The sequence below is a fragment of the Phascolarctos cinereus genome, unplaced genomic scaffold, assembly GCF_003287225.1.
Source record: "Phascolarctos cinereus isolate Bilbo 61053 unplaced genomic scaffold, phaCin_HiC Scaffold_1;HRSCAF=81, whole genome shotgun sequence".
Classification (NCBI taxonomy): domain Eukaryota; kingdom Metazoa; phylum Chordata; class Mammalia; order Diprotodontia; family Phascolarctidae; genus Phascolarctos; species Phascolarctos cinereus.
Genome location: NW_027555514.1, coordinates 515,911 through 529,518, shown reverse-complemented (window position 1 = coordinate 529,518; position 13,608 = coordinate 515,911). Strand labels below are relative to the sequence as shown.

The 13,608-nt window shown below is 50.2% G+C and overlaps 1 protein-coding gene across 1 annotated transcript in view; it reads left to right on the top strand.

Annotated features, from left to right (window-relative positions):
- PON1 (paraoxonase 1) overlaps positions 1-13,608 on the top strand; it is a 29,520-nt gene that overhangs the window by 14,004 nt on the left and 1,908 nt on the right. The window contains exons 4-8 of the mRNA XM_020999986.2: positions 4,382-4,550; positions 7,641-7,767; positions 8,617-8,817; positions 9,612-9,693; positions 12,933-13,061. Of these exons, the coding sequence (XP_020855645.1) occupies positions 4,382-4,550; positions 7,641-7,767; positions 8,617-8,817; positions 9,612-9,693; positions 12,933-13,061 (708 nt within the window). The remainder of the gene's footprint in view (positions 1-4,381; positions 4,551-7,640; positions 7,768-8,616; positions 8,818-9,611; positions 9,694-12,932; positions 13,062-13,608) is intronic.

Sequence of the window (13,608 nt, the reverse complement as noted above, 5' to 3'; positions counted from 1 at the left end):
TGTGATAGCTGGGAGGGCTGTACAAGGGGAGGGAGGGCCACACATGTATCAACTATCTACACAGATGATTACAGCTATCATCAGGATTTGGAGGGCCACATAAAGCATGTAAATATATATAATATGAACAGGTATCCTCTTGCCAGTGGCTTTAAATTTAACATGCTTGAAACAGAGTTCACCACATTCTCCTCTCAGCCAGCTCCTTCCCAGACCTCCCTATTCCTGACCGGGGTCCCACCACCCCTGCAGCCCACAGATCCACACCCAATAGGCTTCCATCTCCCTCACTCCCCACAGCCAATCAGCTGTGAGAGCCCAAACTTCTGCAGCCACAGAATCTCTCCATTCCTCCCCATTCACTCAGACGGCCACTGATTTAGTTGAGGCTTCCATCCCCTCTAGCCTGGACTACTGGGAGGTGATGGCAGCAGCTCCCACCTCCTAGATCCAGCCCTAATGCCAAAGTCTCCTCCCACCCAGCCCAAAGACCTTCCTTTCTTCTCCATGGCCTCTTCATCCCCGACTCTGGCTCCAGAGGAGCTGCCCGCCTTATTGCCTCTTCTTTCCCTTTGTACAGTCTGTGATCCAGCTCCATGAGATTAGTGCTTCACAAAACTAGACCCCCAGCTCCTGCCTCCTGTGACTGGAACAGGCTGTCCTCATGCCTAGAATATCTGCCTGCCTCTTCTCCACCTTGAAGTCACAGTCTATTTAGATAGCCTTTCCTCTAAATATGGTGTGCCCCTCAGGAAAATGTCAGTCAACAAACATTTGTTAAACACCTACTACGAGCTGGGCACTGTGCTAAGCACTGGGGATACAAAGCGAGGCAAAGGACAGCCCCTGTCCTCAAGGAGCTCCCAGTCTAATGGAGAGACAACATGAGCACGCCTGTGGACAAACAACATTTAGACAAGGATATGCTGGAGCAGAAAGAAGACACCAAAATTAAGAGGAGTTGGGAACATCTTCCCCTTGGAGGGGAGATTTTAGCTTGGGCCCCAAGGAAGCCAGGAGGCAGACAGAAGAAGGGGGAGAGTTTCACCTTTCAGGGACAATCAAAGAAAAGGTTTGTAATGAGGACATGGAAGAGCAATGAAGCCAAGGTCACTGGACTATGAAGTGCATGGGAGTAAGGTATAAGAAGACTGGAAAGGGGTGGGGGAGATTCGAAAGGATTTGATATTTGATCCTGGAGGCCATAGGGAGCCACTGGAGTCTATGGGGGAGGGGGTTGACATGGTCAGATCTGTGCTTTAAGAAAAACACTTTGGTGGCTGAATGGAGGATGGACAGGAGCAGGGGGAGACTTGGGGCAGGCAGGCCCCCCAGCAGCTATTGCAGCCATGCAGGTGTGAGGAGACGAGAGTCTGTACCAGGGTCAGAGGAGTGAAAGGTGCCCATGGGCAAAACCAATGGACCTTGGCAATAGATAGGATGTGGGGGATGAGCTTCAAGGCAGAGACCAAGAAGGAAAGAGGATCTCAAGATGAGGGTAAAGCATTTGGAGCTAAATGACCTGTTTGTAGCTCTGCCCCTGAGGAGACAGCGTGACCCTCCAAGGAGGAAGCCAAGACTGGGGACCTAAAAGGGATGAATCCAGAGGAAGAGAAGGGGGGTGGGTGGGAGGGGGTAACTGTAAGGAGACAAATTTAAACTGAACGTGAGGACATGCTTCCTAGCCATGAGAGCTGTCCCAAAGAGGGATGCCGATCTCAAGAACTGGTGTCCCCTTCTTGGAGGTCTTTGAGAAGATGATCATCGGTCAGGGATGTTGTGCATGTTGGGGGGGGGTCCTTTCACGTACGGGGTGACTAGATGGCTGCTGGGGTCCCTTCCAGTGCTGTGCCTGTGACAGATGATGAAGTCATAATTGAGCAGCCAAAGACCTTCAGGACCCTGGGGGCGGGGGGCACATCAGTGCTCCTCTGCCAGACTGTCTCACCAGCCAGAGCTAACTCTGAGCTTCAGTGTGCCTGCCACTATTGCCAAGAGCTGCTCCACATTTTGGCTTTCCTCCTATCAACTGCCCTTCCTCCCCTTTTCACTACCTGTTTTCTCTTAATAATGGTTTTTAAAATAACTCAGGTTTGAGTTGTTTTTAAAAACTGAGGCAGTGATACACCCCAGCTATCTCTGTAACCAGTGCCCCTGTTCTGTTCTGCATTATTGGAATTATTTCCCTTTGTGTCCAGATTTTTGTTCTCCAGCATTTCCTGTCCCCTGGATTGACTTCTCTATGGAATTGTGCAGGGTATTCCAGCGATCATTTATGCAGCCAATAGGAGTCACTGGGGAGAGTAACGTGGCCATTGAAAAGGGCCTCTATTGCTGATGTTCAGCTGTGATGCAGATACCAGCTGGGTCCCCAAGAATTCTCCCCCTCCATTCTGGGGAGTAAAGGGAACTGACCACACCTGTGTGCAGACCCTGGGCCAGCTCAGGCCATGACCTTTTTTTTCACAAGCCCCCACCTCTACCCCCATCTCCCTCCTTTGACGCTGATGATGGAAAAAGCCCAAAGGCTCTGCAGGGGAAACACCATCATTGACTCCACAGAAATTAGCTTGACAAGTTTTTCGCCTAGGGTAAAACTTGATTCCATGTGTCTTTTCTTCCTTTGTAAACCTAAAAAGCTTAAGAAATATACAGTTAATAAATTCACGAAAGTTTTGAACTTTTGTGAGATCCAAGAGGGGTCTTTGGTTCGCAGCTGAGATTTGGCTTTCCCATCCCATTGAGTGCTGGGTAGTCAAATATCCATTGGCCGATCTGAATCCCCCTATCCCCACTCTCCATAGCAAAGACATGAACTCAAGGTGAAATTAAAATCATCTTTATCTAGAAAATCCATCATTAAAATACAGTGAGCAGGAAGCCTTAAAAAGGCAGAGCAAATAACGCCACCTGTTGGCATGATATGAGGTGAATACAGAAGGGAGAAGAAAGTGGAGTCTCTATGGTTTCAGTGGTCACTCCCTGTTGCTTGTCTTTCCTTTTTTTTTAAGAAAAAAATATTTATTAAGCACATATTACATGTAAAATACTGTTAATAGAAAAGCAGGAAAGGCCTTGTTCTCCAGAAATTCACATTCTAATAGGGACATGTCATATACAAGAGGCTTCAGCTGCAAGTCATAAGGAAAGGTCCAGTGATCCTGCAGCAGAGCAGATGGTAATATAGCTCCTTCAATTTCATTTCAATTGACAAAGTCATATGTATTCCTTTTTTTTTAAAGAATATTTTATTTAAATAACATCTTATTTTTTCCACGCAAAAACATTTTTAACATTTAACAACTCTACCCTTCCCTAATCCGAGCTGCATACCCTGGACTTTTGTCAGGGTGGAGGGGACTAAATCTTGGTCCCAGAGTGGCCACTTTCAGTTGCCCAGAGTAGCCCATCTGTTGGAAACAGATATGATCCTGGAGCCACCTTTTCAGAGCCTTGAAAAGACAGGCAGTGAGTGACTCCATATCTGCTAAGCTCAGACCAAAGAGCAGGTCTCTGGCCTTGCGAAGCCTCACCTTTGTGGGCTGATTGTCCCCAGACACCCATGCCTCAGCACAGCCCACTCCAAGCAGCTTTTTCAGATAGCCCTAGAGCCCCAGCCACTTGTACCTGCCCTCCTTCCCTCCCCTCACTGCCTTGTGGGGATGAGTGGTCCCTCTTACCCTTAGAATGCCAAGGAATGAGCTGCATCCCTTCTGTCCAGAGGCCAGGCATTTCCAGCAGCCAGCAGGAGGTGCTTAACAAATGCTAGTCAGTTGATTTCTGAACCCCAAAAGTTTCTGTTATAAGCCTCCTAAAAAGAAATTCCCAAACCATTTTGATTTTGTTCCCTGCTCAGTTGAGAGGCAGGATGGCTGATTCCCTCTCCTGTTGCATCCACGCTTTACAGAGAGGCCATTACAGATGCTGACTTGCCCCTTGGTCTACTCTGCTCTGCTAGGTCATCTGAGGCCTGTAACTTCTTGTTGTAGGCTGGGAGCAAAGTCCAGAAGCCAATGGGCCTTCCACACCATTGGCCTGGAGGCCCTAAGGGCTTTCCCAGTCAGATTTCTCTGGAGTCTGGGCATCATTTGCGTGTTTATCTCTGGATATCTTCATGAGAGAGCCAGCTGGTCTTCCAAGGTTAGGAGTGAGTTCAGTCCACATTTGTTAAGCACCTACTGTGTGCAAAGCAGTGTGTTAGGCATGGCGTGGAGGTAGGGTGTATTTAGATGTGTCCATGATTCAGTCAGCAGCCCTGAGGGGCTCAAAAGGGGACAGGTATGAATGTGGCTAAGTGAGTCCCCAGAAACTGTTCCTGGATGATGGGTCAGTCTGTTCCTGTGTGCATTTATACACATGTCCTGTTCTCTGTTTTCAAAAGGGAATAAAATATCCAGGCCTAAAGTGCTTTGATCCACATAAGCCTGGAGAAATACTTCTGATGGATCTGAATGAAAAAAACCCTGAGGCTGTGGCGCTGCCGATCCACGGGGATGGGGTGGACTGGACTTCACTTAACCCACATGGGATCAGCACATTCACAGATGAAGGTAAAATGCCAGGGTTATTTGGAAAAAGGGTATCCTAAGGAATGTGGACCCAAATTCTCCTCAAGACCTCAAAGCTGAGAATTTCTGCCTCAACCCAGGCATAGCTGTAGTCTGGACCTGAGACTCCTCATCACAGTCATAGGACAGAGCATGCATGCACACACATACATGCATATATACATACACACATGCATACATGGAATGGAGATGCATGCTGAAGCACAGTTTACATATTAGCTAGAAGTTCAGGAGCAGCACTTCTCTGCCAGAGGGGATGGGGTGGGGGGAGGTGGGGGAGGCTGCAGCCCCCCTGGAGGGCACACATGCCTTTGGGCACCCCTGGTGATGGAGGGGATTGTTTCCCACTGAGCTGAGCACCTAATGAGATCTCAGAAGGGTGCTTCAAGGCTTAGAAAGCCTTCTGAAAGTTGCACTGTAATTGTGCAAATGTTTGTGGTGTCTTTCCATATGGGGCTGTAATCAAAATGGGGCTGGGTTCAGCACTGGGGGGGCTAGGTTTGAATCCCTGTCCTGGTTGTGGGATGTTGGGCCTGTCACATCCCCCTTTCTGAACCACTTTGTTCTTAGACAAAAGTCCACGAGTTTGGACTTGCTAAGCCCGAGATCTTTGCCAGCATGAACCTCTTGGGCCCTTTGGGTGGGCATGGACTGACTGCAGGCTGCAAGACCACAGCCATCTCCTCCTAGAATGTGGTCCTCAGCTCAGTGCCATCACCAGGGGAGCCCAAGGGTATGGGTGCCCTCCAGGGGCCTGCACCCTCCCCCACCCCCCACTCTATCCCCTCTGGCAGAGACTTCTGGTCTCTCGACTCCCTTCTGTTAAAATTAATTATCTGAAATAAAACATTTTCTGAGACATTATTTTTGAGTGAAAATGAATAATAGTTAGGCTAACAAGTTACCATTAAATCAGGTCAGCTAATTCCTCAGTAATTAGTGACAAAGGAGAGATCTACAGGGCAAATTTTACAACAGAAATTTAAAAACCAGAAAGCTGGTTTTGAACATAATTCAATTGGGCAAGAGAGATCATCTGCCTCCTTTGCTTCTCTCAGGCAACATCTGGCTGTCAAAGTGAGATTCGCCCACAAGTCCTTGCCTACAGGACTTTTGTAACCAGAAAGCCCACTGAGAAAGAGGAACTTGGGGTTTGGAGTGAGGGTCACCCTCCACCCTCCGGCAGCCAGGATTCCACTTTACTTGCCTTAGACTTAACATCTAGCTCAAGAAAGAAGGGGGCTTCTTGGTCGCTAAGACAGGAAAGGGGAACTGAGCCATTAGGCAATCCCACTTTCTCCAGCTGCCAGAAGGGGTTCCCCTGGCCTTTAAAAAGAGTCTTATAATCCTATGATTATTTTGGCCTTGCAAAGATAAAATGATCTGCTACTAAATGATAGGGTCTTCTCAATCTATCTATTCACCAAATCGATAGGTAACAAGACTTAAGAGAAGATTTTTGTCAGTCTGGCTTAGCTGTTAGGGCTAGCTTTTCCCAAAGAAAGGGGTTTAATCCTACAATCAGACTAAAAGCAAACCAAAGTAATCACTATGAACTGATTGAAGGGACACTCCGTGTGAGGAGTGGTGGCCTTTCTCTGACCAGTGCCCTGATCCCTCTCCCCCACTTGTCCTCCTCAAGCTCCTGTTCCCTGGACTTCTTCCCCGACACTTAACTATAGCTTTTCTCTCAAACGTCTTCTTGAGGCCTGAGCCAGCCGCCTCTTCTGTCCACATTCTGCCTGACTGTCTATGGTCCTGTGTCCATCGACCCTCTCTGTTTGTCCTCCTTCATTGCCTTTTCTTGTCCTGGCCTCTCTAGGCTCATTTTCCTTCTTCAGCCTCGTCTTGGTGACTGGAAGCATGGCCCTACTTCCCCTCTCCCCCGCTGACCCTGGGATGGCCCCACCAGAGTCACCCCTCCACGGCAGTGACCCCAAAGCCATCAACACCAGTCCTGTCTTCTCGCAGATCCCTCCTATGCCTCCTTTCCACCAGTGGTGCTGGTATTCTTCCAGGAGCCTGATCCCCAAGCCCTTTTGGGCCTTCCTAAGCAATATCTTCTTCTTGCCCCCCTTCTCTTCTCTACTGCCACTGACCCAACAAGGCCCTTATAGAGGCAGCATGGCCAAGTGGAAGGGACGTCCACCACAGAGCCAGAGGACCCAGCTTTGCCTTCTAGACTCTCTCTGGGTGACTTGACACCAGGGCCTTTGTTTCCTTACCTGTCAAATGAGGGCCAGCCCCTTCTCTGGTCACCTCACCCTTAACCTGCTTTTTAGCAGGTTAATGGAAGGCTGGATGTGGAGTCGGGAAGGCCATGGCTCCACATCTTGCCTCTGGTGCTTAGCTGTGGGATGGGCAATTCTGCACATCTCTGGGCCTCATCTGCAAACTGGGGATCACAATGCCAGGATCTACCCTCTGTCGAATTGCTGTGAGGCTCAAATGAACCAAGGCTCCCTCCCTCCAAGGAGCAAGAGATATCTCAGTTATTGTCATGACTCTGCCCCCTTTCTCATCCACCTGCAGCCTGCTCTGTCCCCACGGGCTTCCCTTTCTCAAGAACCTTCTGTGACTTGGCCCATGCCAAGTCTCGACTGCTTTGCCTGGTCTTCAGGGCAGCCTGTCCCCTATCTAGGCCCTGCCACATACACATACACACAGGCACAATCCTGGGCTCCTCAAGCAACCCAGGCCACCACACAGGTCCTCAGCATCCCCGGCGCCTCCTACTGTCTTCTGCCCAGTACAGACCCCACATGAGCAGACACAGGCTCTGGTGGGGGGGGGGGGATGGTCCCACCATCTCACATTCTCTCTGGGGCCTTCCAAAGAATCTTCATGGCCAGATGCTGATTCCCCTGCTGGGGAGGCTTCTTGCTACCTCTATCTGGCCTTAAGCCTCCAGTGACACACAGTCCTGTCCTGCTTTGGCCCTTTCTGGGCATCAGGCCCAGATGTCCTCCCTCCTGAGGCCAGATGAGCCCTATGAAGTGAACCCTTGTGGGAGGCAGGACAGAAGCCACCATCTTCTGGGTGCGATTGATGCCTGGCTCTCTCTCCCCTCAGATAACACCGTGTACCTATTTGTGGTGAACCACCGGGGGCTCAAGACCACTGTGGAGGTGTTTAAGTTTCAAGAAGACGAAAGATCTCTTCTGCACCTGAAAACGATACAACATGAGCTACTTCCCAAGTACGGCCCCAAACAGGGACATGGTACACCCCCAAGACCACCTCTCTGGGCCTGCCCCTGCCCCCAAAGTCCAGCTCCTTGGACCTGGGGGGGAGGGGTCTTCCCAGGCACTTTGCACTTTGGGCCAGAGGACCGGACGGAGACATGCTCCAAGAGGTCTCCTCTCCCACTGCACCAGAAATCCTCCACTTCTGTTCCTCCCACAGCCATGAGAGTGCTGTGAGACCAGAGCCCTGAGTCTACTGGGGCATTACTGGATGATGCCCTTTGGATCGTTCTGGCTAAGCTGCCCAGAAGCTCAAAAGAGCCAGCCCTTCTCCATTCCCGCCCCAGTCATTCCCTCCATCTCATCATCTGAGTGTAGTTCCATTTGGGTACAGGCTCCATGACAATTGGGGAGTCACCAGCAGGCCAATGGGGAGAAGAGGGGAAGCCCCATCCCTCCTCCACACCACATCGGCTCTTCTTGCCCAATGCCGCTGATGCAGTTGACCCCCACTCAGCCAAAAGGGACCTCTAAGAAAGTCAAAGTTCCAGGTCAAGCCTGCCATGCAACATCCAGGCTCTCAGCAGGACCTCCCCCACAGACCATCCTGGTGGGAAGAGGCCACCCTTTTCTCCCATGTGACTCCCCCCAGGCCAGAGCAGCCCCTCATGGACAGCTCTGCATCAGGGGTGTGGCCCACATTCTGACCCCCAAGGCACAAGAGCAGGGATTTCTTGCGGGTTTCCAACCCCCACAGCGACCTCCTCAAGTCTGTTTCTTCATTATACAGAAAATCCCCTTCCTGGCTAAGTGTGAATGTGCTTCTCATTCTGGAATGTTCTGTCCCTGTGTTTACAATGCAGTATGAATGATATCGTTGCCGTGGGACGTGAGCATTTCTATGCCACCAATGACCACTATTTCTCAGACCCCTATCTTCGGTCCTGGGAGCTGTACCTGGGCTTGAAATGGTCCAATGTGGTTTACTACAGCCCGAGTGCAGTGCGTGAGGTCGTCAGTGGCTTGGACTTTGCCAATGGTATCAACATTTCACCTGATGGGAAGTATGTGACCTCTTACAAAAGTCAGCCAAATTCCCAACCTCAGATTTCTTCCTAGGAATTTTCCAGGCCTGGTCAGGATTAATACTAGATGCCGCTGGGCTGAAAACAGAGAAAGGACACAGCATAGACTACAACAGAGTGGGATCGAAACTCTGGGGTTAGCACAGACCTGCTCATCCTCCTCGTGACTTTGGCAGCAGACACTTAATGCCTAATGGCTACAATAATTGCTAATATTTATATGGCATGTTAGAGATTGAAAAATACATATATTACTCCACACAAATGCAGAGGTTAGGCAGTGCCTGCCCCCAGAGAGTTTACATTCTCACCCCAGTGGGGAGCAGTGGGCAGGAGAGGGACTTCTGGAGAGTAGAGCCATTGGGTGGTCAGTCTCCTGGAAGAGATGTTAGGAAAGGGATTACAGGTCTCAGGACAAGAGGTGGAAAGCTGGGGAGGCAAAGAGAGGAGGAACATCTCACCTCCCACCAGCCGCAGTCCCTAGTGGTCCAGTCTGGAGGGCGGAACAGCAACAGAAATGTGGGTGAGCAGGGCAAGAAGGTGAAGACTTTGGCATTGGCCATAACAAAATCATCACTGGGCTGAGGCACAGTGAGATCAAACATGTTTTCTAGAAAGAAACAAGTCCTTTCTCTGTGAAGGACACTCCTGGAGGTGGTCAAGGGGGTGACTTGCCCTTCCGAAGGAAGGACTTTGCCTTGTGAAGGCTGTTCCCTCACTTGCACATCCTTTATCTGGGTTTTTTTTTAATGCCAGTCTTTATTCTCTTAAAGCTACCTTTATATAGCTGAACTGCTGGGTCCTAAGATTCATGTCTTTGAAAAACTTGCCAATGGGAGTCTCACACCACTGAAGGTAAGATGCATTTTCCCACCAAGGCAGCAAAGACAGGAAACATCTCTAGGACTAAGTATGTCAAACGGCTACTTCCCTGGAAGACATGGAAGCCCACCAATGACTAGGCTTGGTGTAGGAGGCCAGAGAGGAAGGGAATGAAGCTTGGCCAGCCTGGGCTCTTCCCCAAAAGGGAGGTCCCTGGAGGAACTCAACAATGAGAAAAAGTGGCAGCATGGTGAAGGGACGATTCAGGTTGAGGACATCCCAGGGCAGGTGGATTATCCAAGGTGAGACAGTCCTAGGGGAAGATGGATAATGCAGAGGGAGGATGCCCCAGGAGCTGCGACAACAGCTCCAGCGTTATGACGGCATCGTCCAGAAAGTGGGAGACAGCCAAGGGATAGATATAGAAAACAGCTCCAGCATTTGTGGTCATTCCCTCAGGAGGAACTGACCATTGGTGGCCATTCAGGCCACTCCCACTCTCACATGAATTACTACTGTGAAGCTTCCCACTCTTGGAGTCCACAAGCTGTGGAGGGGGACATACCTAAAGGCAGGAAGGTGTGATCAGAGAGATGGTTTTTATCCTGAGACACATTTAGAGAAGACTGACCAATACTTCGTTTCTCTCTGAATTTGCTTCCTTGCTCTGTTTTTGAAGTAGAATTTTAAGAAGTGTCACAATCACAACCGCTGCCAGGTTCCAGGGCCCTCTCCCTTTTCCTAAGGGGTCTCCTCTGCTCTGGACCACTGGCCTCCATCAGAAGGGCTAAACTTCCCTTTCCTCACTCTTGGGCTCTCTCCCATTCTCCCCCCTCCAGTGCCTGGGGGAAGATTTACCCCTACCCTGACTTGTGCTTAATCTCTCCCAAGGGGGAGTAGAAAAGAACTGAGTGTGCCAGAAACCAGGTGTCAGACAAATATTTCCTACACACAATAGAAATGCCAAAAGATGTAAATAACTTCTACTGCATATTGACAGAGTGACTTAATTCGCTTAATTCCTACCATTATTACAATCACACCTCGTCGGAGCAGAAAGCAGTTTTTCCCGTTTCAGTTGGTCCTGCACTGTCTAAACAAATCTTGGTTCACATCTTCTGAGAGCGCTCCTTTCCTCTGAGGAAGTTAGTTCCGCCTGATGGGCTCAGGCCTCAGGACCTCCTGAACTCACAAGGTCACCTCTAAGACTCAGGACAGGAAACACAAAGCAGGGTCCCAGGCACAAGCACTCCTCATGGAAGCAGGATCCACCTCCCCACCCCACACCATAAACCTAGTTAGTGACAGGCAAGTGCTGCTGCCACATGGGCTATGCAGCGGAGGAGAGGGAGCCAGAAGCAGTCTCTCCTTTGCAACTGCCACGGCGCCGTGTGTACTTGCTCTTATCCTGGTCCAGGGCAAGGACCAAGGGTTGCACCTGAGTGCCAAGTCTTTGTGGGGCTGAGCCACTACGTGGCCAATAGTAGCAGCAGGGGCGTCCCAAAAGAATTTTAGCCCATGTGATCCAGCGGGATCTTCTTTAATTCTTCCAAAACCTAAGCAGAAAAGGGGATGTTTGATGGACTCAAAGCCCACTATAAGTCAGCAGTGTGAGATGACAGCCGAGAAAGGTCTGTTCATCTTGAGGGGTATAGCTTTCTACATAGGGCCAGACCTCCTTGAGGCAGCCGCCTGTGTCTAGGCAGGTCAGCACCTTCCTCTTGGAGAGCTCCTGCAGCACTGAGAGAGTGGGATTTGGCCAGAACGTTGGCGGGAGGCAGGACATTTGAAGCAGGCAGCTCTACCACCTGCACCAGGACTGCCCATCTCTATTTCAGTCAAGGGAGTGGTCGTGCTGCCATCCTCTTCAGGCCTCATCTGCAATGTAATGTTCGGTTGGGGGTGACATGTTTTAGGAAGGATGATAGTGATCTTGGGGGTGTCCAGAGGATGGCAACCAGGGTGGTGAAGGACCTTCAGCCTACGACCAGCCTGGGACAGAGGTACTGGGCACTGTGTCATGTGGAGGAGAGATGAGATAGTTCTGTTTGGCCGGGGCAGAACCGGGAGCAGTGGAGGAAGGTGCCAAGAAGCCCATTTGTGGCTTTCTAGGCCTTGGCTCTTTCTCAATGTGTGGTGCTCCTGGGGAGCCATGGGAAGCAGACATGGTCAGCAGATGTGGTCATCTGGGAGTTAGTCAGTCGGGCCCACCTCCTGGCAGAAGGCGGCACATGTTCATTTGCAGCCAGAACATTAGTGAGCCCAACAGTAAAGAAAACTAAAAGCACCAGCTCCCTCCCCCTGAGGCTGGAAAGTGGGGCCTGGGGCCACACACCCTCTTGGGGGAGGAGTCATGTTGTTCATCTCACTGGGGCTTGAAACAGACCAACTGGACAAAGCCTTGGTCTTGTCAAAGGCCCAGGGCTTCCTCCCTGAGTCCTCTCTGCCATGCTCCTCCTCAATCCATCCTTCAATCAGCAAACAACTACTGAGTGCATCGGCTCCACTATGGGCCAGGCTCTGGGCTGGGTGCCAGGGATGCCAAGACAGAGGTGAAGCAGGCAGAGGAAACCTGCCCAGGTACACACAGAACACCCACAGCACATAACCAGCTCCCGTTGGATGGGAAGACATGAGCCTCTGGGCAGAGAAAGACGGTCTTCCCTGGAAGGAAGCCAGGGAGGCCCCTGAGGAGGGAACCTAAGAGGCAGAGGCCAGGAGGGACAGCAGTTCTGGCTGGGGGGATGGGCTGAGTTGGGAAATAGGTGTCCTTTGTGAACAAGCAGCCTTGTGTGGCCCCACCTTGGGTCCGAGCTTCCTGGTCCACCCTGGAGGATGTCCTCCCTTGTACATGTGTGTGCATGGGGGCATCTATATTTACACTGACCCAGGAAACACGTACACTTGTGCCATCACATCACCTCCACTTGGGGTTTACTCTTCTGGCTTTTTCAGGCAATTTAACCCAATGGGTCACTTTTTCTTCCCCATTCCTGTCCTCTTCCTTTCTGGAAGGTCAGACTGGAGCATTGCCCACCTGTCAGGACAGGCTTTCTCCCAGGTCCTTCCCCCCTTGTTCTCTCATTCTGGTAACTTTATCCACAATAGAAATGGCAGCATGGAGGATGTCTGTGGGTTGCTATTATTGCAATGTGCTTCTGGAAGCTGGAAGATGAGAAAATGGCCGTGAGTTCCAGGTGCTGCTGCTTCTGACATTGTTTTGTTATGTTTCCATTCTCTGTGTGTCTGTCTGTCTCTCAACATTTCGGAAGTCCCTTGTTTTTGACACCCTCGTGGATAACTTGTCAGTGGATCCCACCACAGGGGACGTGTGGGTTGGGTGCCATCCCGACGGCATGAGAATTTTCTTCTATGACCCAGAGAATCTACCTGCATCAGAGGTGAGTTTTGGGAAGACATTTAGACATTTTCTTTCTTCTCCCCTATAATGTTCCCCCTGGAAAACATACCCCTTAACTTAGCAGAAGTTCTATTTTAAAGAGATAGTTCAGCTGAAAAGGTGTTTAAAAGAAATAACCATTGCATTTTGATTATGATTTGATCTGTCTGATTTTGTGAGGAATCCCAATCAAGCTGAACTGGGCCAATCTGGCCTCCTAAGCACTCCTTCTCACCAGCCCTGAGGCAGAGCTGGCCTTTCTCTTTAGACTTGCTGGTTAATATTAAGAATGATAGTTTACATTTAGTGTGTGACCAAATGCTTAACAGATTTTATCTCATTTAAAGGCAGCTAGATGGGGCAGTGAATAGAGAGCTGGGTTTGGAGGGAGGAGGACCCACGTTCAAATCCAGCCTCACACACTTTGTAAATCACTTCACCTTGTCTGCCTCAGTTTCCTCAACTGTGAAATAGGCATAATAACAGCATCTACCTCAGGGTTGTTGTGAGGCTTCAATGAGATATTTGTGAAGCACTTAGACCAGTGC